At 42.5% G+C, this 24,822-nt stretch overlaps 1 protein-coding gene and 1 non-coding gene across 2 annotated transcripts; both read right to left on the reverse strand.

Moving 5' to 3' along the window:
- Positions 1-76: 76 nt before the first annotated feature.
- Positions 77-23,555, reverse strand: MORF4L1 (mortality factor 4 like 1). Its single transcript, XM_018567409.1, has 12 exons — positions 23,391-23,555; positions 10,081-10,127; positions 8,393-8,460; positions 7,304-7,390; positions 6,718-6,798; positions 6,428-6,453; positions 6,251-6,339; positions 4,883-4,984; positions 3,192-3,280; positions 2,706-2,878; positions 2,540-2,624; positions 77-1,587 (listed from the first exon to the last, which is right to left on the reverse strand). Exons 1-12 carry the CDS (start codon positions 23,428-23,430, stop codon positions 1,503-1,505), a joined length of 972 nt encoding a protein of 323 aa, XP_018422911.1. The 5' UTR covers positions 23,431-23,555; the 3' UTR covers positions 77-1,502.
- Positions 23,556-23,963: 408 nt separating this feature from the next.
- Positions 23,964-24,036, reverse strand: TRNAK-CUU. The gene has a single exon. It is a non-coding gene; the product is annotated as a tRNA-Lys (tRNA).
- Between the last annotated feature and the right edge of the window lie 786 nt (positions 24,037-24,822).

A 24,822-nucleotide genomic window follows, 5' to 3' on the forward strand; every position in this document is an offset into this window, starting at 1 on the left:
AGGATTCCTGTCTGCATTGGCACCCTCTGCTGGCTTTTATAAGACAGAAATACACAAGTTAATGTAATGCACACCATGGCATTAACAGCACCTTTATTTTATAGAACATCTTTTGTACATTTAAAGCAAAACATAAAACAAAGTCATGCATTAAAAGACATTTCTGAACATCAAACCATGGTGCATGGACCATGCTCAGCAAAGTGCTGCTCAAATTTGTAACAATAGTGAGAATGTCAAGCCCTGTGGAATGGCTAGCGTGGCATAACTGCGGCCTGACAACCCAGGCGCAACCAAACTGCTTGTTAGTCAGGGACAACATATTCTCTCTATCATGTCAAACACATTTCAGTATTGAATGTATAAGCCACCAGAACACTCAAACAGAGCTCCTTGTGCTCATCCACTGCTTCCATTTCAAATGTTTGTCATACAGCGGGTATGCTCTGAACACCCAGCTTCTTGCCCAACAAATCAGTACAGATATGTAGAATTAACAACATTTTAGGTCTTTTGAAACGGCTACACAACAAATTTTTGAATGGACACCAATTACAGGATTTTGACACACCCAAATGCAGAAATGCTACAGGACAAGCAGATACTGCTATACAACAAGAAAATAACAGGTAATGAGTCAAAGCACTTCTAGAACGTTGGTGCATAACACTGCCGGCCACCCCCATCTGCCAGCATTGACAACTCTGCAAGATGATTTACCTCAGTTTTTCCCCCACAGCCCTTCAGTTCAGAGTGGTGAAAAATGATATATGTATATAATTCAATCCTCTTGTCATCTTTATCAGGTTCGGTGTATCATTCTCTACACAACATGTAGGTAAAAAAAAAAAAAACATCTACAGAGAGTGATCTTTTAAAATAAAAATTGCACTGAAGATAAAAATTAAGACATTACGATGGGCATCAAGTGAGGTTTGGGTGTACTTTGGTCCCAGGGCCAATACAAAATCCCACTAAAATAGTGACCAAACATGAAGTTAGGAACAGGTTAACAAAATAAAAGGCATCCGATAGGTTAATATTTTTAGATGTCCATGATGTTAAACAGCAGCCGAAGCATTTTTCATCACAAGATCTTCCAGATGGGAGTGGCTCAATGCCAGGGCATGAGTACATATCACGTGAACAAATATCAAGGCTGCAAACCACACAATCACCATGAAGCAGTACTAGAAGCTGGGGAGACTGTTGATTTCAGTTTAGAAATAGTCTTCAGCCACGCACCCCAATGTGTCTAGAAGTCAAGACAATACTGGACAATGTTCAGATGTCTTCAGTCACTGAAAAAAACGGGCTCTCTCATGTCTGAAGGCTAGGCCGATGGTCTTGAGCCTCCCCTTACAATCCACAAGATCATTCACAACGAAGAAACATACATTCTTCTCATCCATCAGTCACTTGCAAGTTCACACTAGGACGATGGCAAGCAAGCCTTGGGACACTCGCTGCTACATCTGGAGCAGAAATGGTCAATATAGAGACTATACAGCCTTCCTGTGGTATTCAGGGGGTGCAACCTCATAGTCACTGGCACTGAACAATGTGGAGGAATTTTTGGCCAAATACCTAGAAAGTATTAGTGGGAGACAAATAAAAAAAGAGAAGGATTAATAAAAGTGCTTTCTGTAAACAGCATACAGTTCAAAATGTAATAACAAACAGCATGGCTCCAATAATAGACTGAAACTCTCGATAAGTAAATTGTCCTCCGACAGGGAGAAGTTCACCAAAGCCAAAAAGCTTTGAACAGGACACAAAAAAATTGAGTAACTCGAATAATTATGTCAATGTTGAGGGATGGGGAAGAGGGCTAGTTGACCAACAGAAGGTTTTGGGAGAAGGAAAGCCAGAGCTAGTTTATCTCCACTGAAGTCAACATTTGCAAACTGCACTGAATATAGCTGACATTCTGTACCACTCCTCTTTGTAACAGATATACTTAAATGACAGATCTATTGGAGCCTCCACGTCTGTCACGTTGAACTCTACTTTACTACCTTATTACATACTGATGTTCAACAAGTATGCAGGGTGGGAGGTCAGACTTATCAGATTTCATGGATGAATGTTTGTTCAAGGACAATTACTTACTAGATAGGAACAATATCAACATGAGTAATAACGTATATAAAGCAATAGGCTTCAAAGCAAAATCTTGCAAATATAAAATCTCCCAATATCTGTACAGGTGTAGAAACTTAAATACATAGCTGTCAATGTCTTTCCCTCCTAGGTATTACCCATGTGTTGTGGCAATCACAACGTTTATGAAACAGTACAGTCTTCCACTTTTGCAGAATTTAATTTACTAACACCATGCATGTGCTCATAAAGGGTAATTAAAAAATAAATTTGTTTTACTTATGGCAATGGTGTAACCCAGACTAATCCTGCAGCTTAGTTCACAGACAGCAGAGTAGGAAGGTGAAAGCAAACAAAATGGACTGCTACCTACAATTCATGCACTGAACATAGTCATCTACAAAGCTATATAAAACAATGGCAATAAGTCACTCACTTCAGAAAGTCATGCAGATAGTTCAGCAGCAGGGCCAGACTCTTCTCATCCAAAGGAGTATATGATAACATTGCTCCAATACGAACTATATGGACCACAGTAAACAAACATTAGAAGAGTAGGATACTTAAAGATAATACGTACCACCATAATATGCCTCACTTACCAAAAAGGCGTAGCAGGTGTGGAGCACCATAGACTTGGGACATAGGGGCATCAGGGTGATCTGCCAAGATATCCGCATACTGAGGACGCTCAAACTTGTACAGGAGCTGTGTGCCCAGCATAACATTAAAGTATTCCTTAATACCTGCCACAACTTCATTCACTGCATATTCCCTGCAAGAAGATAAAGTCAGAATATCAGCAGGCATAAAAAGGCAATATTTTAAAGCCTACCCTCCGATTGCCAACAGGAAGGTTTACAACAAACCATTCTCAGTGTCATGGTAGTCAAAAACCCTCACTGTAATTATGTTGCCACAACCTAACAGTAATTGCTATACTCTTCATGTAGATCAGTGGACACCTTTGCATATGGAAACATTCTGCAATTACTGCCTAATACACACTATGATCTATAATATTCTCAATTAAACCATTAGGCAGATAAAGAAATAAAATTAGAAGCATGCTTGGCAGAAGTACGTACTTGTTGTCAGTGTTCCCTCTGGATTTCTTGTAGGTAGCATATTCTTCAAGGATAGTTTCCACATTCTTCTTGGCAGGCAGATTAAACAACTACAAGAATTTGAAATGTATAACATATGTAAAACATGTATAATAGGGCAATTTTTGGGATGCTATAAACCTATTACTTACATATACCTGTGAATACGATCAGCTTAGCTCATTTACATATATTGTACAGCAATTATCTTGTGCTATGGTGTCTAATATATTCAAATGTTTATATGGATTGAAACATCCCGTTTTTGCTGAGGATTCCTATGAGTGCTTAGTGCAAAAAACAGAGCTCAGCTTATGAGAATTCTGAGTCCTGTGTCACTACTCACAGAACAGGATTCTAAATCCTGCTCAACTGCTCACAAGACAGGAGAGTAAATCCTTCCCACTGTGTGGTATAAAAGAGAAATGGTAACTTTCCCTCTCAATGTTGGGAGGATTCCACTACTAGGAATGAATGTAGCTGAAAATATAATGCTCCTCCTCCCAGATCATACTCCTTCCAATGCAACAAGTCCCAGCACCTACATTATTCACGCAATAGTGCCCCTCCCCGGATAGACACGTATTATGGTTATCTACATCCCCACCACACAATTTCCCCTTAGCAGTAAATCACAACACTCATCATATCTCTATTCTTTTTTCCCTGGGGCTCGAAGGGGGGGGGGGGGGGGGGTTGCTTCACTTATGTTTTCACCCACACTACATTCCCTGACATTCGCCGCCCCCAATATACACACTACCTCAACTTGCTTCCCCAAATATACACACCTTGCTTACCCTGTGATTCCTGCTGCAAGAATCTACAGATTCTTGCCCCACGAATTTGCAGCCGGACATTAAATCTTCCTGTGAATGAGGCCCAAGCATTTTCCTCTGTACAGAAATAAAATTTGAGGCAACAACCCATCCATGCTTAAAGTTGAACAAACGCATTATATTTATGGTTGCAGGTGGTGGTACTTATGGTAGTATTTACCTGACACGTGGAGCAGAAGTTCCAATGAGCGTTAGTGTTTACATGCACCCACGTTAAGTGTATCGACTTTTTAAAGGCCTCAAGCAGAGCAGATTTTTTTTTTTTTTTTTTTACTTCCTCCTCCTCCTTTCCTTAAAGTAACTTTTATATGGAACATATAGTATCAATAAAGGTTGCTGCCTGAACAGGGTTTCTCCAAGCAAGTTGCATGTGTTGGGCTTTTAGCTTTGAACCCTACATAAAAGGAAAAGACTACACGGATTTAAGGGCTTGTTCACACCATGCCCGGACCAGAAAAGTTTGTCCACACCTGAAATGCATCCCATGTATTTCTATGGTATTTCTGGGCTCTGTTCACACCAGTGCAATCAGTTCCGGTGCACGGAAAAAAAATACTGCATGCACTATTTTTTCTGGTCTGGAATGCACCAAAACACACTGGACTGCACCTCAAAGCCCATTTAAAGCAAAAAAAACTGCACTGAAACACGGCAAAAACACTGCGTTTGCAGATCTGCGCCGGACATGGCGTAAACAAAGCCTAAAACTAGTTTTCCTTATTTTGTTATAAAATCTAATTATCAGTATAGACTGTTTTTAAAATTATATATTTTAAACTTTTGCTACATTTGTTGGGAAATAGTTGGTATTTTAATGTAGTCTCGCTACAATACCTGTTTTTGGCGTGTAATGAGATCCCAGTCATCCACAAGCCAGGGTTTCAGTTCCTCGGGTATCTTTACTTTAACTTCAACTCTATTCATAAAAGTTTCCTCCTAAGAACAAAAAACACATTGCGTGTAAACACAGGTCTTTTAAAGTGTTTACAGAAACATTCATACACAAAGTGACATTTCAGCTAAGAGAACAACATTTTGTAAGCAGCCCAATAACTGGCAATACAAAACATGGCCATAAATGGACCTCAGCTTTCATGCCAGGCAATACCAATCATGTATGACGTGCATCAGGCCGGGGGCTGGCGTCACCTTCTACAGGATGTAGAAGTGACTGAGTGGTGTTATAGCCACCTAACTCTCAAAGTATGAAGCAGACAGCCTGCAGAAGGACAAGAAACAAGCTTCCGGCTGCTACACGTTTCCAGGTCCCTGGTGCCGGCGATATAAGCCTTATGTCAGTGGCAGCAAAAAGGTTAAAAGATTTATATATTGAATAAAAACCATGACAAAGTTGGGCTTTAAGTATCCTATGATGCATGCTGTAATACAGCTTTCCAATAGCATTGTGCTCTGTACTGCGTATGCCAGAGTTATTCCACTCTGTATTCCGTGCTGTATCCTGCACACCCCTAACTGATGCTCTTTGCACATTGTACATTACTTTATATACCCCATGCCCTTCCACCCAATACACTGCTGTATGTTACATACTTGCCACTGCTCCACCCTGGACACCGCGAGGTATGTTATATACTTCACACTGCAACTATATTGTGCTATAGAAAAACTTTATTGCTAACCACAGTAATTATTTGTTTAAAATTTGTACCACAACTATTTTTAGGATTTGTGAACTCCAAAACAAGATCACTTTTATAATACAATTAAAATATGTCACTAGTAAAAACAAAAATCCATACATATGCGTTAACGAATAATTATACATTTTTAAGGTCAAAACCAAAACTGCATGCAAATGTTTAGTAACTTGCATTAAAAGCTTTTATTACTTCAATTGGCATTACCCTTAAATGCCCCTAAATTATTTTTAAGACTTTAGGATTTGTGGGGATTCACAAATGGGGGGAATTCATCAAAACTAGACCAGACAATTTCTGGAGCAGATTTGCACCAATGAGCTTTGTCTCATTTTCAAATATTACCTGAGCAAACTGAAGAGAGATGCTGATTGGTTGCCATGGGCAACTGCTCCAGATGCTGTCTGCTCCAGTTTTGATAAATTCCCCCACTGTTGTATGTATGTATGTATGTATGTATGTATGTATGTATGTATGTATGTATGTATGTATGTATGTATGTATGTATCAGTTTAAAATGACACATGAAAAAAAAGGTACCTACATTCTCTACAGTGGGATCCACTCGCGCCCGTTTCTTTCGTGGTGGCTGAGGAGCATCGCTGGTACTGGTGCCCTCTCCACTCCCAGGGGCTATGTAATAAAAAAAAATTCAAAATGCTATTATGGGAGGGACCATATACAATACATGCATAAACCAATGTAAAAGAAGAAACGCTACCTTTTTGCTTATTTTTCTTGGTTTTCCTGAAACAAAACAAAAAAATATGTTGAACCTTCTGTCAAGAAAATGCAACTAGTCATACCAAAAGCCATTTAACCAAATCAGAACGTTTTTTTTTTCCGCCCCTTGTTCTACCACCTGAGGTAGTTTGAAATGGCTGGAAATGACCACTTGCTCTTTTTCTGTTTTTGGTAATGATGCATAGCACATAAAATAGAAACAAAGCAGCACAAGATATATAGTCACTGTCTATCTGATCAGATTAAATGCCAACATGTTTTACTTACACTTCCACATTCTTCTGCTGAAGTGCAGCTGACTTCTTTCCTGGAGCGGCTGCTCTCATCTTCCCCTCTGCATACTGATCCCTAAAATGAAACGCCATGATAGAACACTCAGCTTGTCTGATCAATGACTATGCATAAAGCCACAGACATGAGATGAAAAAAGGCATCCAATATATTTTTGTACAATCAAGCAACCTTTTCATATTCATGCAAGAAAGTTTAGGTTGACCATTCTGTAGGGGAAATGGTCTTAACATTGTCTAAATGATATGGTGTACCACACTCATTTCCAGGTGTACAGCAAAAACTGTATGCCGGCATGGTCCTCCTGAAACCTGTATGCTTGGCCAAGCCAAACGTAAATGTTTTTGAAGTAGTTTTTGCCTGTTAAGTGGTTGTATCTGCCCATCTCATTCCACCCATCTCCCTCCTCCCCTCTCAGTCGAAAGTCTGTATATGCCCATGTGCAACCCTACCCCCTTGTGTATACCTATGCAACCTTCATCCATGTGCAGAACCAATCTCTTCTACCCAAAAGCTCAAGTAATTTCTTCACTGCAAAATCTGATCACTATGATATACTTACTGATTGGCCTTCTGAAGTTCTTTTTGTTTTTGCAGGTTAGTGTCCACGTATTTGAGTACTCTACTTTCTGGTACCCACTCATCCCAGCTGAACAGGAAAAAAGAAAAACAAAAAATATCAACCAATGCATTAGACCCGCAGAACGTTTTTGTCCACCAAAATAAAAACTCAAGTGATTGAAAAAGGAGAGTGCCTAGTCCTTACTAACCTTGAAGATACGAGTAGCAACTCTTTCACAAAAATATACAATCAAATGTTCAATTCCTCCAAATACACATTAATATTTATATATCCAAAGCAATGGAAGTGACAATAAACTCAGGAGTTAATAGTTAAAAAAGGTATTTGAATTAATTTAAGGTTTAACAAAAGCATCTTATTTGTGTATCACTCGGCTGTAGGTCCTCAAATCATCTCTGAATTGGTGCTGGCACTGTTCTTCCTTCTGGAGGGTGACTACTTTTGTTCCCCATGGTCCCTGTGTGTGTTGTAAAGTAGTCACCGCTCCAAGCTCACTCCTGTGATGGACTTCAATCTCAATACAAAATTAGTAGCTTGGAACGGTGACTACTTTACAACACACACACAGGGATCATGGGGAACAAAAAGTAGCCACCCTACAGAAGGAAGGACAGTGTCAGCACCAATTCAGAGATGATTTGAGGATCTACAGCCGAGTGATACACAGATAAGATACTTGAATGTATTTTTAGGATTTAACTCCCGAGTTTAGTGTCACTTTAATGTCAACTTGAAAAAAAGTAAAAACCTGTGAAGAAACTTAATTTAAATGAAAAGTTCAATATCTCTCGAAACTTTAATACTACTTCTTCAATTACAATTCTCCAATCTTCAAGAACCCGAAGAAGTTTTATTTAGAGGATTTGGTTCAATAGAAATACTAGGAAATATGGAGCAGATTAAGGCTATGCTCAAAACAGGACCTGCTTGGTGCAGTTCAAGACAAAATGGAGATTGTTGGGAAGCTGATACTGCAGGAAATTCAAGAACCAAACCAGACCGAAATGAATAAAAGCTGAAAGTAAAGAAAAACTCGAACCTACAATACAATATTTCCATTGAACTTACTTTTTATTCCACCCGCTGTAGTGAATGAAGTACTTCACCTGCTTGTCTTTAACAGCAACTTTCACACACTGAAGAAAGAAATTAAATATTTAATCTAAGACTAAATAGGAGAGGAAATTACACATTTTGAAAAAAAAACCTTTAACAATGGGAAAATACATTAAGTCAAAAATGAACTTCAATGAAGAATTTCCTTCTTTAGGCCTTGTTCACACCAAGCGTGTTTCAAGAGCAGAGCAGTTACGGACCTGATCAAAACTGCGTCCAATGTATTCCAATGGTATTTTGGGTTCTAGTTCACACCGCAGTGTTCAGTTCCAGAGCATGTAAAAAATCTGCAGCAAGCCCTATTTTACCTGCTCTGGAACGCATGCAAACGCCCTGAAAGCCCATTTTACTAAAAACGGCACGGAACGCATGAAAAACACGGCACAACCCACTGCAGTGCGTGTTCAGAAACTCATGCAGATCTGGTCTGCATTTGGTGTGAACAAGCCCTTAAGGTTCTTCAAGCATCCAGATTTGCTGGCCCAGGACGACAATTCGAGCGCATGCAAGTACCTTTATCCTGCCTTTAAAGTATGCCAAAAATGTACACTGTGCTGCACATGCACAGCTCAGTGTAAATTCTAAAGTTTGCAAGCAGGAAGGCAAGAAGGTTTTACTATAGATGATGAATCTTGTGCAATTAAAAGCCGGTCTGCTTGCAATTTTGTTGAGATAAAAAGGTCTTGGACAGTTCAGCTTCCCCTACCAGAAGAGACTCAGCAGCCTTCCAATCTCTAATGTTAACACGGAGCTGCTCAGAGAGCTTCAAAAAGTATATATGGATGCTGTGCGATATGAAAATTGAATACAATCTGATCAATGATGCATTCAATTTTGGAAAGATTTTTCCAGGCTTTGGATAGAGTATGGGCTGAGGTGTCTGCTCTGCAAAGCTAGTGAATTTTCAGTGCATAAATATTAAATGCTAACCTGCAGATTCATATACAGTTTTTAGTTAGAAATATATTGGGAGAGTAAAATATACTAATCTCAATACTTACAGCCGGCATGGTGCAATGCAGCAGTAACATTCCAGCTCTATATAAAGAGCTGAGTGATCAGCTCATGGTCTCTTCCTGGCAGACAGCGATGCCCATCAGCCACGGCTCCACACAGGGACTCGCTTCTCTGTTCCTCCAGCGCTCAATGGAGGGACAGACAGGGAAAGGGGTGGGCACAGGTGGCTCTGGCTCTAGAGAGGCAGAGCCAGCTATCAATCAGGCTGTCAGGTGCATCCTAACAATATTGTTATGATCCTTCCATGCTGCACTGTGGCTCTGTGTCGTCATCATATTGCAGGCATTAGCCTGCTTTATGCTGACTTTGGGTCACAGAAGTACATTCGTAAAAGTACTCCTGTGCCCCGAAAAGTAAAGCCATAAAAGGCTTGGCTTTACTTCTCTTAACACTCTCTCCAATTAACTATTTGGTTTTACATGCACTATAGCACATGCCAAAGTCTTTTATTGCGATTATAGGTTCCTACAGGTTGTGTGGAATGGATATTTTAAGTCCTGCTGCTCTTTAGGACTAAATCCTCAGCTCCAAGCAAGCCATTTCTTGCCTTTCTCATCACAATCAGATTTTACAAACATAACCAGGAAACTGCCTGAAAACAGGAAGGGCAACAAACGACTTACCTTTGCTTCATATAGGAGTGGCCCATGAAAACACAAAACACGTTCACCTGCAATATAAATGATCAGAATCAGCAACAAGCCCAGAGGTCTACATTTACAGCACATCATGCAGAAATAAGACAAGATTCGCACAAACTGAAAAATACCCTAGAACTGCCAACTACTAAAACTACTTGATAAATATAATACTAACATGCATATTAGCCAGTCACCAGCTAATCTTGGCATTAACCAGGACATGTTTAATACCACAAATTACATTTAGACACTTCAAAATTATGAGGCAAGTCATGTAAGCACAAACCTAGATTTATATTAAAGCAACACCGCAGCGAAAAGAACCAAACCAAAGACCACCCTGCAAAAAAAAAAAAAAAAAATGCTTACCTTTCCAACAGGCAGTGTCCTAAAGGCTTGACGTATTGCAGCTCCCTGATGGCTGCTGGTACCCAAATATTTGAAGGTGCTTAGAATACCTTGTCTCCTGGTGCGTGCCCAAAGGTCACTACTGTGCCCTATTGTCATGGAATCAGTGGTAGGAACAAGGTATTCAACACACCTTAAAGCATCCAACAATGGCTGCCGGAGAGATGCAATACAGCAAACATTTAGGACACCGCCTGCCGGAAAGGTGGTGGAATGAGCAGAATGAACACAGCACAGGGTTAAAAGAATGCAGGTAAAGTCAGTTCACTAAAAATATGAGATCGCTATATGGCTGCTGTTTACCACCCAGAAAATTCTTTCCATGGTCAGAAAATTCCTCAGGAAACATATTGGGAGAGGAAAATGTACTCTTCCCAATACGTAGAGCCAGCATTTGACACTACATCTTAGGGCTGCAACCAACTAATCAATTAATGATTATCTCTCATTATCGATTAGTTGGATCCCCTAGCTCTCTCCTCCATGCTGGGAGGAGGGCACAGCAAGCAGTGGGTGGATGCAATAGCTAGCCTGCTATTGGCTATTGCAATTTAAAATGGCCAATAGCAGGCTGGCTATTGCACCCGCCCACCACCTGCTGTATGAACATTCAGCTGCCGTTTGCAGAATCTTGCCACTGGCAGCTGTCATCCCCTGGCTGAAGCTGTTCAAGCTCTATGTGCTTACAGTACAATTAATAAAAACAAAATGATAAAGGTGAGGGGGAAAAACCCCCCAGTAATTTTCAGTTTCAGCCTGACCAATTCTGTTGCGGGAGGTGTTTTGCACTGCCATTAATTTAAATGGCACCCCAAACGTATCTCCTACCCACAGTCTGATCGCACTGCACTGGAATGCACAGTACCGCAATGTCGTGCATTCCAGTGCAGTGCGAATGCAGAAAATTGTGCATGCATTTTTATCTGATTAATCGAAAAAAATATCGGCCAACTAATCGATTATGAAAATAATCAATAGTTGCAGCCCTAGTGAAGCTGTCACGCACCGGCTCTAAAGATAGAGAGCGGAGTGATCACAAACCACTGATCTTTACCGGTTGCAGCACGGCACTGCGCTGTCAGCAAATAGCAGGCAGTAGCCCACTATAAAGAGAGCTTGGGTCACAGGAGTACATTAGTAAATTTACTCCTGGGACCCAAAAGAGGACTTAAGCCAAAAACAAAAAAAGGTTTGACTATAGTTCTCTTTTAAACAAACATTCCTCTCAACCCAAGCACTGAAAATCTGGGGTATTCACAATAAAAATTCCCACTACATACATGTCTATAACAGACATTTCATTAAAAAAAAAAAAGCATGCTAGCAAAAATTAAAAAAATTCTAGGTGCCCATATCAACCATTCAGGATCTTTGTTTTATTTTCAAACCACAGAAATGATAATAGGGAAGAAATGTTTTGTTAGCAAAGTTTTCATTTGCTAATTTCATTTATACGCGTTTAGGAACAGAAAAAGGACACAGGTCTGGGGTATCAACTAATCTTCTATTATACGCGGCATGCAGGAGGGAATAGCACAAGCTTATTTACGTTTAGCCATATATCACATACATCCCATAAACAAGAAAGACGAAAGTAGGGTTTTAAGAACATGGAAACTTGGGACTGGCAGCTTAAGTCTACTTTGAGTCCACGCCTGGTGCTTTTCCTGGTAACTAGAACTCCAGCAGTTCATGCAGATCAGCTAGTTGGCCATAGGCATTTATCCAGCACTATCCTTTGTTGCTGGTTATCAGATCTCAATAATATGAATCATTTTCTCATGGTATTTATATGAAGCAAATGTACAATACAGCTGCTTTTGGGAGTAAAGTTCATTGAAGGGCTGACTCTCACCAGAACACATTAAAAAACATCCATGCACATTGCTCTGCATTTCTAGGCCACCAATTTTTACTGGATTGGTAAATGCAGCAAAATGCACTACAACATAACTACGGTAGTGAGAACAAGCCCCACAATGCATACTCCTAGACAAAGCATGCAACTAAACACAATTCGCATATACCAGGTACCCAGACAACTGACATCCAAGCCCAGCAGTATACAATCTTCACCCATAAACTGTTGTACTTGCTACACCATGAGGTCATACAAGCATAGGCAAGGACACAGAACAGGATTGCTCCAGTTGTATTATTACAACTAAAAGGATAAACTAAAGGCAATTTTTTTTTAGATTTGTATAGAGTGGTGAGGGGCTCGAATAATTGTTAGGTATTTGAGGTTTTTTTTCTCATTTAGCCATCAGCGTGGATGGGGGAATCCCTCTACTGGCTATTGAGTTCTGACAGTGATGGGTGTGCAGCTGATGCAAAAATCACTGAAAATGTTATGCCAGGCTCCTTCGATTTTCAGATCAAAAGATGTCAGGCGGGAGGCTGCTGACAGGGCAACCCACAGAGCCTATTTTGGCTGGGTCACCAAGGACCAGAGGAAATTTACTAGGTGTATGGACAGCTGAAATCCTACATTTTTAACTGCCACCAGAACAAGAATCAAGAGGAATCTTCCAATGAGGACATATGTTACAATGGCGGCTAAGAGGGGGGTTTCACCCACATGTTCTCAATGTCTGTCAAGTCAACTAGACAGGAAGTGAAGGTTAACCTCCCAAATGAGACAGGGGAAAAAAAAAAAAAAAAAAACCCAAGAACAAGGGGGTTTTACCCTTCCTTACTCTAAATCAGGGATGTCCAAACTCCGGCCCTCCAGCTGTGGTGAAACTACAAATCCCATGAAGCATCTCTCTGGGAGTCATGTCTGTGAGAAGCTTGCAAAGCCTCATGGGATTCGTAGTTCCACCACAGCTGGAGGGGCCCAGCTTGGACATCCCTGCTCTAAATGAAAAAAGTTTTGGTTTTAGATATACTTTAATCAAAGTTCAGTTCTTACAGATTGAAGTACATCAAACTAGCATGCTCTAGGATATGACATACTTCATGGTGTCAAGCAGCCACTAAACCTAAAAAGGCACCAATGAGGACATAAAAAAAATAAAAAAGGTACATTCTAGTACAAGCTGAAAACCAATATCTGCATTATGCAATTATAACGTCAATGTGCGCTCTATGTGCCATTCTGAATTGTCCGTTTTTAGTAAAGTGCGGAAAGGGCCCACCTGGTCACGTTTTGCATATGTGCCACAGTCAGTAGCCTGGGAGCCATTGGAGCACATTTATAAAGCAGTGAATTCAATGCATGTTAATATTCCAGAAGGACAGTAACTTAGGCCCCATTCACACTGAGCGATTTATGGAGCGATTTTTGCAGCGATATCGCTCATATTTCCGAGCTATATCGCTCTATGTAGCTTCACCAATACATTTCAATGTAGCTGTTCACATCTCGTCGCTCAATATCGCTTGTAGCTCGTCGCTGGTAGCTTGTCGCTCCTACATGACCCTTTTTTAGAGCGATTTTGAGCGATATTGCTCCTGATTGCATACAGCCCAATAGGAAGATGTCGCTCAATGTCGCGCGATTTCCATGTTGCTCAGTGTGAATGGGGTCTAAATGTTTGATGAAAGTTACTGTCGCTGCTTATGAATATGCCCAGTGCGTCATGATCACTGGCTTTTAAACTGGACGTACTTGTTCTGGATTCTGCAAGAACCCTTTAACCCCTTCATGACTGAGCTAGTTTTCAGGTTCTGTTCATAAATGACTGACACATTTTTTACATTTTTGCTGTGTGATTCTTCCACCGCAGTAATATACTTTCTTACTAAATGTACCCACAAGGATGCCATATTTTAAGACTAGAGTTTTTTGTATATATGACCCATGGAAGACTAGTATTTGTGTAGATATTCAGATCAATAGTAGAAATATACCATACTATGTTAAACTGACACTAAACTCCGGAGTTAAATCTTAAAACACATTCAAGTACCTTAACTACTAACAAAAATGTATCTTATTTGTGTATCACTCGGCTTTAGATCCTCAAATCATCTCTGAATTGGTGCCGACACTGTCCTTCCTTCTGGAGGGTGACTACTTTTGTTCCCCATGGTCCCTGTATGTGTTGTAAAGTAGTCACAGCTCCAAGCTCGCTCCCATGATGGACTACAATCTCAATATAAAATTAGCAAACTCAACATGAGATTGTAGTCCATCACGGGAGCGAGCTTGGAGCGGTGACTACTTTACAACACACACAGGGACCATGGGGAACAAAAGTAGTCACCCTCCAGAAGGAAGGACAATGTCAGCACCAATTCAGAGATGATTTGAGGATCTACAGCCGAGTGAACAAATAAGATACATTATTGTTAGTAGTTAAAGTACCCGAATGTATTTTTAATATTTAACTTCCGAGTTTAGTGTCACTTTAATTGGGATATTCTATGAAATATAGGAGATAAGATTTTCATTATTATAAAATGTTTGTAGAAAACCAATTTCAAGCAGCTTTCAAATCCAGAGCTGTTAAACTCAGAAGCCCATGCATTAGACCCTGGACTCCTAGTTTATGCTTTGACACACCATGCAACCACAATTCACTATACAGTTCTCTGTCTACAGCCTTGCCAACATTAGCTGCTACCTGGTCTGTTAAACCAGGCAATGCAACAAGGTAAAAATCAACAGGATTTTAATTCGAAAAGCACAAAGTAGAAAGAACCTGTGCACACTCCAATGGGAGCATATTTAACCATTATGGCAAGAACCATGACTCAGGGGTGTGGAATTCCTATCGCCCGACGCCCAGAACATGCAGTATCAGGCGCCGGGCGAGTAGTTTTTGTGTACATTTAGCCCTGCTCCGGACAAGCAGAGCTAAATGTACATTGGTAGCCGCTGCTCGTTTTTATACAAGTGATCCAATTAGATCACTTGTATCAAATTGAGCTGCGGCGGCGATCGTGTCCGGGGGCCCCCAGCCATGGTTTTCAGGGTCCCCCGCTCCTCTGGGGGACCCCTGACCACAGCACATGAGCTCACCATGGAGCAGATGAAGAAAGTCCATTCTTCATTTGCTCTGTGTGATCACTGAGACCGGAGCGCTGTAATAACAGCGCCACTTATCTCAGCTGCCAGGAACTGCACAGAACACCTGTTCTGTGTTGGAGGGTGGGTTCCATAGAGAGAACCTGTCACCTCCAAACTATCACATAATGGCTTGCAAGCCCCTATGTGAGAGGAATAAAATTAAGTGGTAAATAAAAAAAATATATAAAAATTTAAAAAATAAAAGTGATAACGTAAAAAAAAAAAAAAAGTAATTAAAACCAACCCCGCCATCTGCATGCAAATAAACACACGCGTAGGACATTGTGTGTGTGTGCGTTGAGTGCTGCCGCCATTCCACTGTGTCCATATTCTGGTAGCCAGGCAACAGAAGTCTCCTACACACACACACAATGTCCATTAAAGGGCAAGTTATCTCTACCAAATATGGGAAAATGGAATTACCCAATCAAATTGGCCCGGGTCTCTCCCAAACCCACTCATACTTACCTTTCGGCGAACAGTCCTTACCCTCCGCCAGTACAGGTGTACGATCTGTACCCTGCACTGCTGTCCGCTGCAGTCCTGCCCCATGCATTTTGAATTTCGCTCTCAAATTGCAAGCACTCATTGGTCAACGTGGTCAGGTGACCACGCTGACCAATGAGAAGCGCTATTTAGCACAGTCAAATGCAGTTTTGAATAGGGATGCACCAATACAGAGTATTTGGGCGAGTACTTGTACTCGCCCCAAATGCTCTGATACCTTTCCCAATACCAGAACTTCCGGTCAGAAGATTTTCTCTGAACAGCAGTGCCATAGGGGAACATGGAGCCAGCTTCCAGGCAAAATCAGCATCGAGCCAGCTTCCCAGCCAATCAAGCTGGCTCAATGCGGATTGGCTGGGAAGCCGCTTTTCCAGCAAATCACATTCAAGCCATCCTAACATGGAGTTGGCTTCCTTGGCAATCAGGAAGCCGGGTAGCATGTCATTACCCGCTTCCCGGCTTCCTGATTGCCCGGGAAGCCTGCTCCATGCCAACGGAAGCACAGATTCCTCGGTATCGGCAAGTACTGAAAGCAAAATATTGGTACTCGCACTCTATATCCAAAAACTGGTATTGGTGCATCCTTAGTTTTGAACAAAACTATTTCTTAGTATTGGGACAAGTAGATTCGGCCCGCGCTTTAGCCCTTGGACATGTAGTTTTTTTTTTACATTTCCACACCCCTGATGACTACATAAATACAGCCAATAATGTAAATTCAGTGATGGCTGGACTCTAGATGGAGAAGGTCTCAGCAACCGTGATATTTTAGCTATAGGTGGAATCTGGTGGTCTGAGTCTTGCGGGACTTGTGTCTTAGCTGCAAGATTTCCTCACCATGGATCCTGGCTCTGCTCACCTAAACTGAAAGGATGTACTCCCATTCCTCCAGTTACATTCTCCAGAATTTAAAAATAAAACAAAAAAAAAGCCAACAGGTAGGGTGGGACTGCCTCTCAACTGCCACAGAAGGTGTACAGACCTGAAACTCAACTGCAGAGATCTCACCACCAGAGTCCCTGGAAGACATAAGAAACATCTAGGTGATTTACCTATCCAGTCTTATCCAAAATCTAAAATATCACTTCTGGGTGGACAGATACAAATGCACCCATCTGTCCCCACCAAGGCAACAAGATCCAACAGCTGGAGGGTGAATACCAAATAACACAGTAGGCAAGTTTCACAGCCTGAACTCTTCATTCATTACAGCAGACAGATTTCAGGAGAGGTGAAGCTCCACTATCATGCTTGACTGGAAGAGTATGACCAAGGCTGACGCCACACTTGCAATCCTGTTGCTGGTGACAACTTGCCAAGGGCAGGATTGCTATGCAGAACAAGATAGGGCAGAGAAATACTCACCCAGTTGCACGAGTCACTATTGTTGGTTGGATGAGCAATGCAGCATTCTTTCACTGGTGAGCGACATTCTGCATCATTTCAGTCAGAGGGAGTGATAAGTGGAAGTAGGTGGGAATTCTCTGCTCTGCATAGCAATCCTGCCGTTGGAGAGTTGTTGCTAGTGAGAAGATTGTAAGTGTGACACCAGCCTAAGGAAAAGGCTCAGACAGAACAATATAGGGCCTCCAGATGATGAACCTTGTTAATAAATGGCAAAATAGGTTTATGGAGTGCATATATTAATAAAAACAGATTCCACCCAACACTGAGTTTCCAGTAACAGACTCAGGTTGTACAAGTCTTCCAACTTTCTCCCCCCAACCCACATTGATCAGCTGTTTTAAGTGGGCAGTCAAAAAGCTATGATGCTACTAGAAAAGCTTGCAGCCTGCCTTTAAAAACCTGCTGGTTTCCACAACATGCCATATCATGCAGATACAGTCAGGCTGCAGAAACTCAGTGGAAAGTAAGGGTTGCCAAGGCCAGCCAGACAAATTCTAGCATCTCTGAGTAGTGATGACCTTGGAGCTGCACAGCTGCTCTTTTAAAGCAGCTAATCTGCAAGGTTCCTAAGCAAGACACCCCCGCCAATTAGGAGCAGGGGGTGCTAGTTTCCCCACATACTCCCTAAAACATAACACCTCTAAACATCGCAGGCCCTTAAGGTTCATGTTCTAAATGTAGCTTTTCCACACAGTGGAGCTTCATTTTCAACATACAAGTCTTAAATTTTTAGGTGTTTGTGCTGCTTTAAATACCTTCATGCTGGGGCTGTTTCCATCATACCTATTCTCCCTTCTCTCTTCCAAGCTGTACAAAACAGAATCCACAAGTTGCTTCAGGATGGTTTTAAGCTGTAGATGTAGCTGTCCAACAGTCCTCGCGGCTACTGACATGCCAGGTTTTCAGGTCAAAACATACCTAAACATATTGCTAAATTACACACACAGCATCATTATAATTGGTTAAAATCAGATCAATGGCAAATTTAAAAAAAAAAAAATTAAGAAAAAAAAATAAAAAAGGGAAAATACACTGGCAAGTCATTCGCTCTGAGAGACTGATGTGGAGAGCCCATACAGACGGCATCAACTTTATACAGAACCCATTAATAAATATTTATAAGAAATAACCAAGTTCAATGATCGGTCGTCCTCTTCATACTGATCATTTAAACATAATTGTATTATCCTACTAGTCTGCTTTAAATTTACCATGTACAGCATGAGACCAACTTGAGCATTCTTCCAACATTGGAGCTTCAGAAGTATTCAAAGACCAAGATCCTGATAAATCTCTGCTGTCTTTTTGTGTTCGCTGCCTTTTCTTTTAGAATGGTCCTTTACTGCACATACATCTCCCCCGTCATGTCTTGGTGGAGTCCAATCCAGAAAAGCACGGGCCCCTGTAACCCCCACCACCTCCATAGCACACTAGTATAACTATTGCACAATAGCACAGAACAAGATTTTGGTCCTGGGATCATAAGAATAATATTTCCCAACCAGGAACATTTTTTCCTTCATTTGCAATATTATTTCACAGTGCAGTATACTGCACACCTATTAATCATTTATTAAGCAAATTTCTCAATACGAGGGGGGGACGAAAAATAGAAAAATCAGCTTTTGTAGGGTTGAGCTGAATCTTTTGCAGAAATCCTGTAGCATGCTAGAATATTCCTGTTTCACAAATGTAAAATTATTCACAAAAGTAGCAATCAGACATCATAAAAATTATTTAAAAACCCCCAAATGTTAAATCCTGAGCCAGACCAGGGTCAAAAACAGCTTTTAGAGAGGAACGCCCTGTTTAGGGTCCTGGAGCTTAAACAGAGTGTAAGATCTAACACAGATATCAACAGCAGATATCAACAGCACCAATAGTGCATTGAAAAGAAACTTGTCAAAACAGGATTCATTAGAACCAATTGGGATGTGCGTGCAGTTTTCAAAAATGCTTCTAGCAAGATTTTTGGCCACCTCTCAGGTTTTATTTTCAATGTATTTTGATTCAGAAAGAACAAACCCTTGCTGATCATTTTACTATTTACAGAGAGGCACATATACATGAACAATTATGTCCCAAAGTCCCATTCACACATCATTATGTATGCATTATGCAAACCAACATGTAGGAGGAAAAAAAAAAACAATCTTACAAGTTCAGACACTTGCACAATGATAAAATGCGAGCGTAAAAAGCTCACATACGTTTGTCGATACAATGGCACATTGAGGGGTCTATTGAAATGAACAGGCATGCACAAAAACAGATGATGTATTCTTGTGTGCTTCCATCGCATCGAAGGCTCTCTCTGGGCTAAAAGTACACAACATAGCAGGACAACACATGGAAAAAACACACTAAAGACATGCACAGATGTGAGTGAGGCCTTAATGTGAACATGATGTAAACATTTGATTAACAAGCGGTAAATGAGCTTTAAAGCTGAACTGGGGTAATTCCCCCCCAGGAGTTAAAGTGACAGGACTCTAAGGTTTAACTCAGGAGTTAAACCTTAAAAATACATTCAAGTACCTGAACTATTAACAAAAATGTATCTTATTTGTGGATCACTCGGCTGTAGATCCTCAAATCCTCTCTGAATTGGAGCCGACATTGTCACCCGTCGGCTCTATTGATCGGGGAAATCAGCGAACAGAAACCGCCAATTGCTGACTATTACGATCCTCTCCCTGTCAGTCACTGTTCCACGCAGGGATTCCCCCCCCTGCTCTCCAAACCTCCAGCCAGCGCTGAGTGGGGGGACGGACGGTGGAGGGCATAGCTGGCTTCTAGATAGGCAGAGCAAGCTGTCAATCAGCCAGCGGGATGGATCTTGACAGTATTGTGGGGATCCAATCCGGATGCGGCGCTCTCAGTATATAGAGCGCAATAGCCCGCTATAAATTAGTTTTGGGTCACCGGAGGACACAGTACATGTCCTCCCATGACGCTGAGGAGAACTATGGGCAAAAGAGGTTGCCCCATAGTTCTCATTTAAATCCTGAGTTTAGTGTCACTTTAAATCCTATTTTTTGCCTAGGGTACCAGTGAAATGCACTTTAACTTACCTTATCCCTAGCTCCACCGGCAGCTGGTGCTCACCTCTTCTCTCCGACGCTCCGGCTTGTTGGCGGGCCCTTGGTGTCCTCGCTTACAATGCAGGACTGATGTTCCTGTATTGGCTGTGATAGCTCAACAGCTGCAACCAGGGGCCGGAGAGCCGAAGAGAGGGTGCCTCAGTGGACCGGTCGCATGGAAGGAGGAGCCTGTGGAAGTGAGGGAAAGGGTAAGTAAATGTGCTTTTTACTGGTACCATAGTCAATTAATCCTTACCATGCAGAAAGAGCCCCACTGCAAGGGTTTTTTTCCCCCAAAGTACCGCAGGCACCATGGAGCAATAAATCTTCAAAATTCACAAGAGAAGCACTGAAGTAGTAACGACTCCTCTCAGCGGCCCAGATTTCCCTGGTACCTGCTCCCTGAGGGCTTGCTATGTTTACATTACAACTGTTACTGTTTGAGTGGGGAGCAATTGTGTCTGATGGCTTTTTCTGCACTTATGCAGTGTAGTTTCAATGTACGGCAATGGCACCCCCAACACACTATTACAGTAGCGGGCAATGAACAAGCATTGCAGCATATCACAATGCACATGTGGTGCCATGTGGTGCGCTGCCTTCAAAAAAAGAAATCGGGTCAGTGTTTCCATGTATCAGAATAGATGGGCTGCCTTGACAAGGTGAACATTAACGCAACATATACAGGGTTTTTCACAAAAGGGTGAAGAGTTTGAAGAAGGCAGGAGAAGTGAACATTCTAGGACAACATAGCTGATTTGGAAACATTCTCCAATTCAGCTCACTTTCCAGTTCAGCTATGTTGTCCTAGATTGTTCCCCTCTCCTGCCTTCTCCAAACTCTTCACCCTTTTGTAAATAACCCTGATAGTGTGAACAAACAAAAACTAGAGTGCTTCCGCCGTGAAATGAAGAGGTGTTGCCCCACAGTGCACGCAGCTATAGTGGTCAGCAGAAGCTTGTTTTAAAGCCCATCTCCGGAATAACACTAAGGCACCACACACACCTATATTTCAGGTCTGATTAGGGAGTACTCCATTAGGCATCCCTAATCTGCTGGTTACAAGCGACAGCCGTCACCCATTCAAGTTAAAAGGAGAACTATGGGGTCAGTGCTTTTCCCCATAGTTCTCTCAAGGGTCACGGGAAGACACAAACTAGCGTCCTGCCATGACCCAAAGCTCAGTATATCGCGAGCTACAGCTCTTGGTATACTGAGACCCCCGCAGCCGGGACGGATCCCGACATTACTGTCGAGATCCACCCAGGTGCGTGAGTGACAGCTGGCTCTGCCTATCTAGAGGCAGAGCCAGCTGTACCCGCCCCTCCCCCGTCCGTTCCGCCAGTCAGCGCTGGAGGATTGGACAGGGGAGGGGGGGAATCCCTGCAGGGAGCCGTGAGCGACAGCCACAGCTCTCTGCAGGGACAGGATCAAGAAGTGAGCGAGCGACTGTATGAGTTCACTCACTTCCCGATCTATTGAGCCAACGTGCAACAGTTTAATTGTTACGTCGGCTCGAACTATGAGGACTATGATTTTCACTCACCTCATTTTATGATCGGGTGACAGCCGCTAAATTTGAACGCAGGCACACCACATGTAATCCTATGTTAGTGTGAAATATTGGTGTGAATGGGGCCTAACCCCCTCCAACCCCTCTCTAATTGATCACTGGCAAATGAAAAAAAGCCTAAATGCCCATTTGACTTAGCCAGTCATGTGATCCTCCTTTACCAAGTCTTCTTTCTTTGTTTATATCCTACGGAGGCCTTCTTCAGGTGTCCACACCACTGCCTATGTGATATGGACACTTTATTAGCTGTCCAGTGGCAGGCCATCTTAAGATCAAGAAGAGGAGTGAGGTCATCACAAGGGAACCCACTGATGAGGGACCATTTGCAGCACCGAAGTAGCAGTTCACTGCCCCCAGAAACAATGCCTGCGAGGGACTATGATTAATATAACTTCACAAGATAAATAAAAAAATAAAAAAAGATAAATCAATTCCCTGCAGGATGGGTCAAAGGTGAATGGGAAAGGTGAAATCTGAAACTTTAACGCTCATTTGCTGTTTTAACATATGTAAATATACACAAATGTCCACAGTTCAGACCCTTCTAGACGGGCGCCTGCACTCCTCAGTGGGGGACCCATAGACTGATCCTTCTCCCGCTGAATTGGATCAGTATGGAAACTGATGTCACACAATGTTCATTCTGTCGCCCCCCTCATCTTAGAATGGGAACCATGTCATCCCTATGTGAGGTTGGATGTAAATGGACATGCACACGCCCCTATATCTGCCCACACCAGGTCAGGTCAATAAAACCAAACCCGGCACAAACTTATTGCATTCGGTCGGACGAATCTAAACCCAGATGTAAACTGATGCTCATTCTCTTACATCTGGGCACCAGTAGAGATACATGGCAGCCTGTTTTTGATCTACCTGATCATGGTGCAAATACTGCTGATCCCCCATGCAAAGCACTCTCATCTCCTGAACCCCATCAACTAGTTCACAGGGAGAAAGGTGCAATCTAACTTGATAGGGGCAGGATTGGCTGAGGATCATCACATGTCACCTAACCAATACAGAAGGACCAGAGCTTCCTCTGCTGCTGTAGGATGGAAGTCTAGGCAGAGGCTCGGCCAGTGTATGGGCACCTTTATACAATAACTGCACCTCTGTGACCCAGCCACTGTGAGAGAACTATCGCACACCACACAGACTCATTATAACATCAAGTCACCCCACCCCCCTACCACGGGTTCTTTATAACCGCCTCTATGGGGACACTGGCTCTGCAGGAAGCCTAAGCCCGGGAAACCGGAAGCCCTGCCTGCCTTCGCCACAGACGTTCGCTTACCCTCCTGGAACTTAGGCCTAGGGTCCTGCTTCGGCGCCATTTATAACATGCGCGGCTACCGGGAACGGGTCCGCCGCATCTACACACCGCGCGGGCCCGCACGTCACGGTGCCCTTCGCGCACGCGCAGTGCGCAGCTCTAGTCTACCCTCCCTCACCTATCTGAGCATGCTCAGAACATCCGCGTTGCTTCTGGGAAGAGGAAGCTGTGATGGGGAAAGAAGGGGGGGGAGTAGTTCCCGCCAGCTCAGGCTCCGCCCTTTCCCTGCCCCTCCCGCCTTTAAGTAGCATTGTGTATATACATTCAATTTGTTGGATTCTTTGTGCTATAAAATCGTCTCCTTTTTATTTACAATGTAATAAGCTTTCAATTTGTCACTCTTACTACTGCTGCTGCTGCTACTAATCTACGTGTGCTGATGATTAAATGTTTTAGTGAACGGTTAGGATTCGTCGCTTGGTGTGTAACAAGAATAAACAATAGTTATTATTAACTACGGAATCATAAGACATGTTCTTGAATATTAATGTAAACTGTATGAATCAATATATAGACTTATGAAAGAAAAAGCATCGCCCAACGTGGGGCTCGAACCCACGACCCTGAGATTAAGAGTCTCATGCTCTACCGACTGAGCTAGCCGGGCAGTTATGCAATCCTGAGAAGTTTTGCATAACCACAGTTGCCTCTGTGACATTTGAACGGTTTAGGGCAGAAGTAGGCAACTCTGGCACACCAGGTGTACTTTAACTACATATCCCAGCATGTATACATATACACGTGTCTGTGTGTGTTTAATTTACTGCATTCAGGTCTGGAATTTATATGGATCTGAATGCAGCAGTATTGCATGTTATGGGCCTGTTCACACTGCTCCATTTTGGTCCGCAGCATTTATCAAAAGTAGAGAAACCTGCATTCACAGTCCTGCATTTGGGCTGTATTTTACACTGTATGAATGTAAACGTCTGTGCTAAAATGTGCATGAGTAAAGAACCATGCACTCTGCCGCCACTGCTCAGTACCAATGTTCCCACCATGTCTGTTGAGCTGTGTTGATCTACACAGGCTCAGCGCAAGGGCACATAGAAAACAACTCTTTTCTATGTGCCCCATTCATGCCATTCACACAGGAATCGGCCCGCAAGTACAGCTCCATGCTGCGTGCAGGGAGAAACCGAGCAGCTCCCGGGAAGGACAGGTGCTGCGTGTGATTAGTACGCAGCCCCCGTCCTTCTCTATGGGACTGCGCGGCCGTACGCTGCCCTACGCTCACCCGCCCTGCACGTCCGTGCAGGTGAGCGTACTCGTACGCTGACAGGATGGATCCCGTCTGCGTCCGAGCCAGGAAACACGCACCCCCACGGACCTGCACTTGAGGTGAGCGTAGGGAGGCGTACGGTCGCGTAGTCCCATAGAGAAGGACGGGCTG

This window comes from Nanorana parkeri, unplaced genomic scaffold, assembly GCF_000935625.1.
Source record: "Nanorana parkeri isolate BGI_ZX_2015 unplaced genomic scaffold, ASM93562v1 scaffold1043, whole genome shotgun sequence".
In the NCBI taxonomy this organism is placed as follows: Eukaryota; Metazoa; Chordata; class Amphibia; order Anura; family Dicroglossidae; genus Nanorana; species Nanorana parkeri.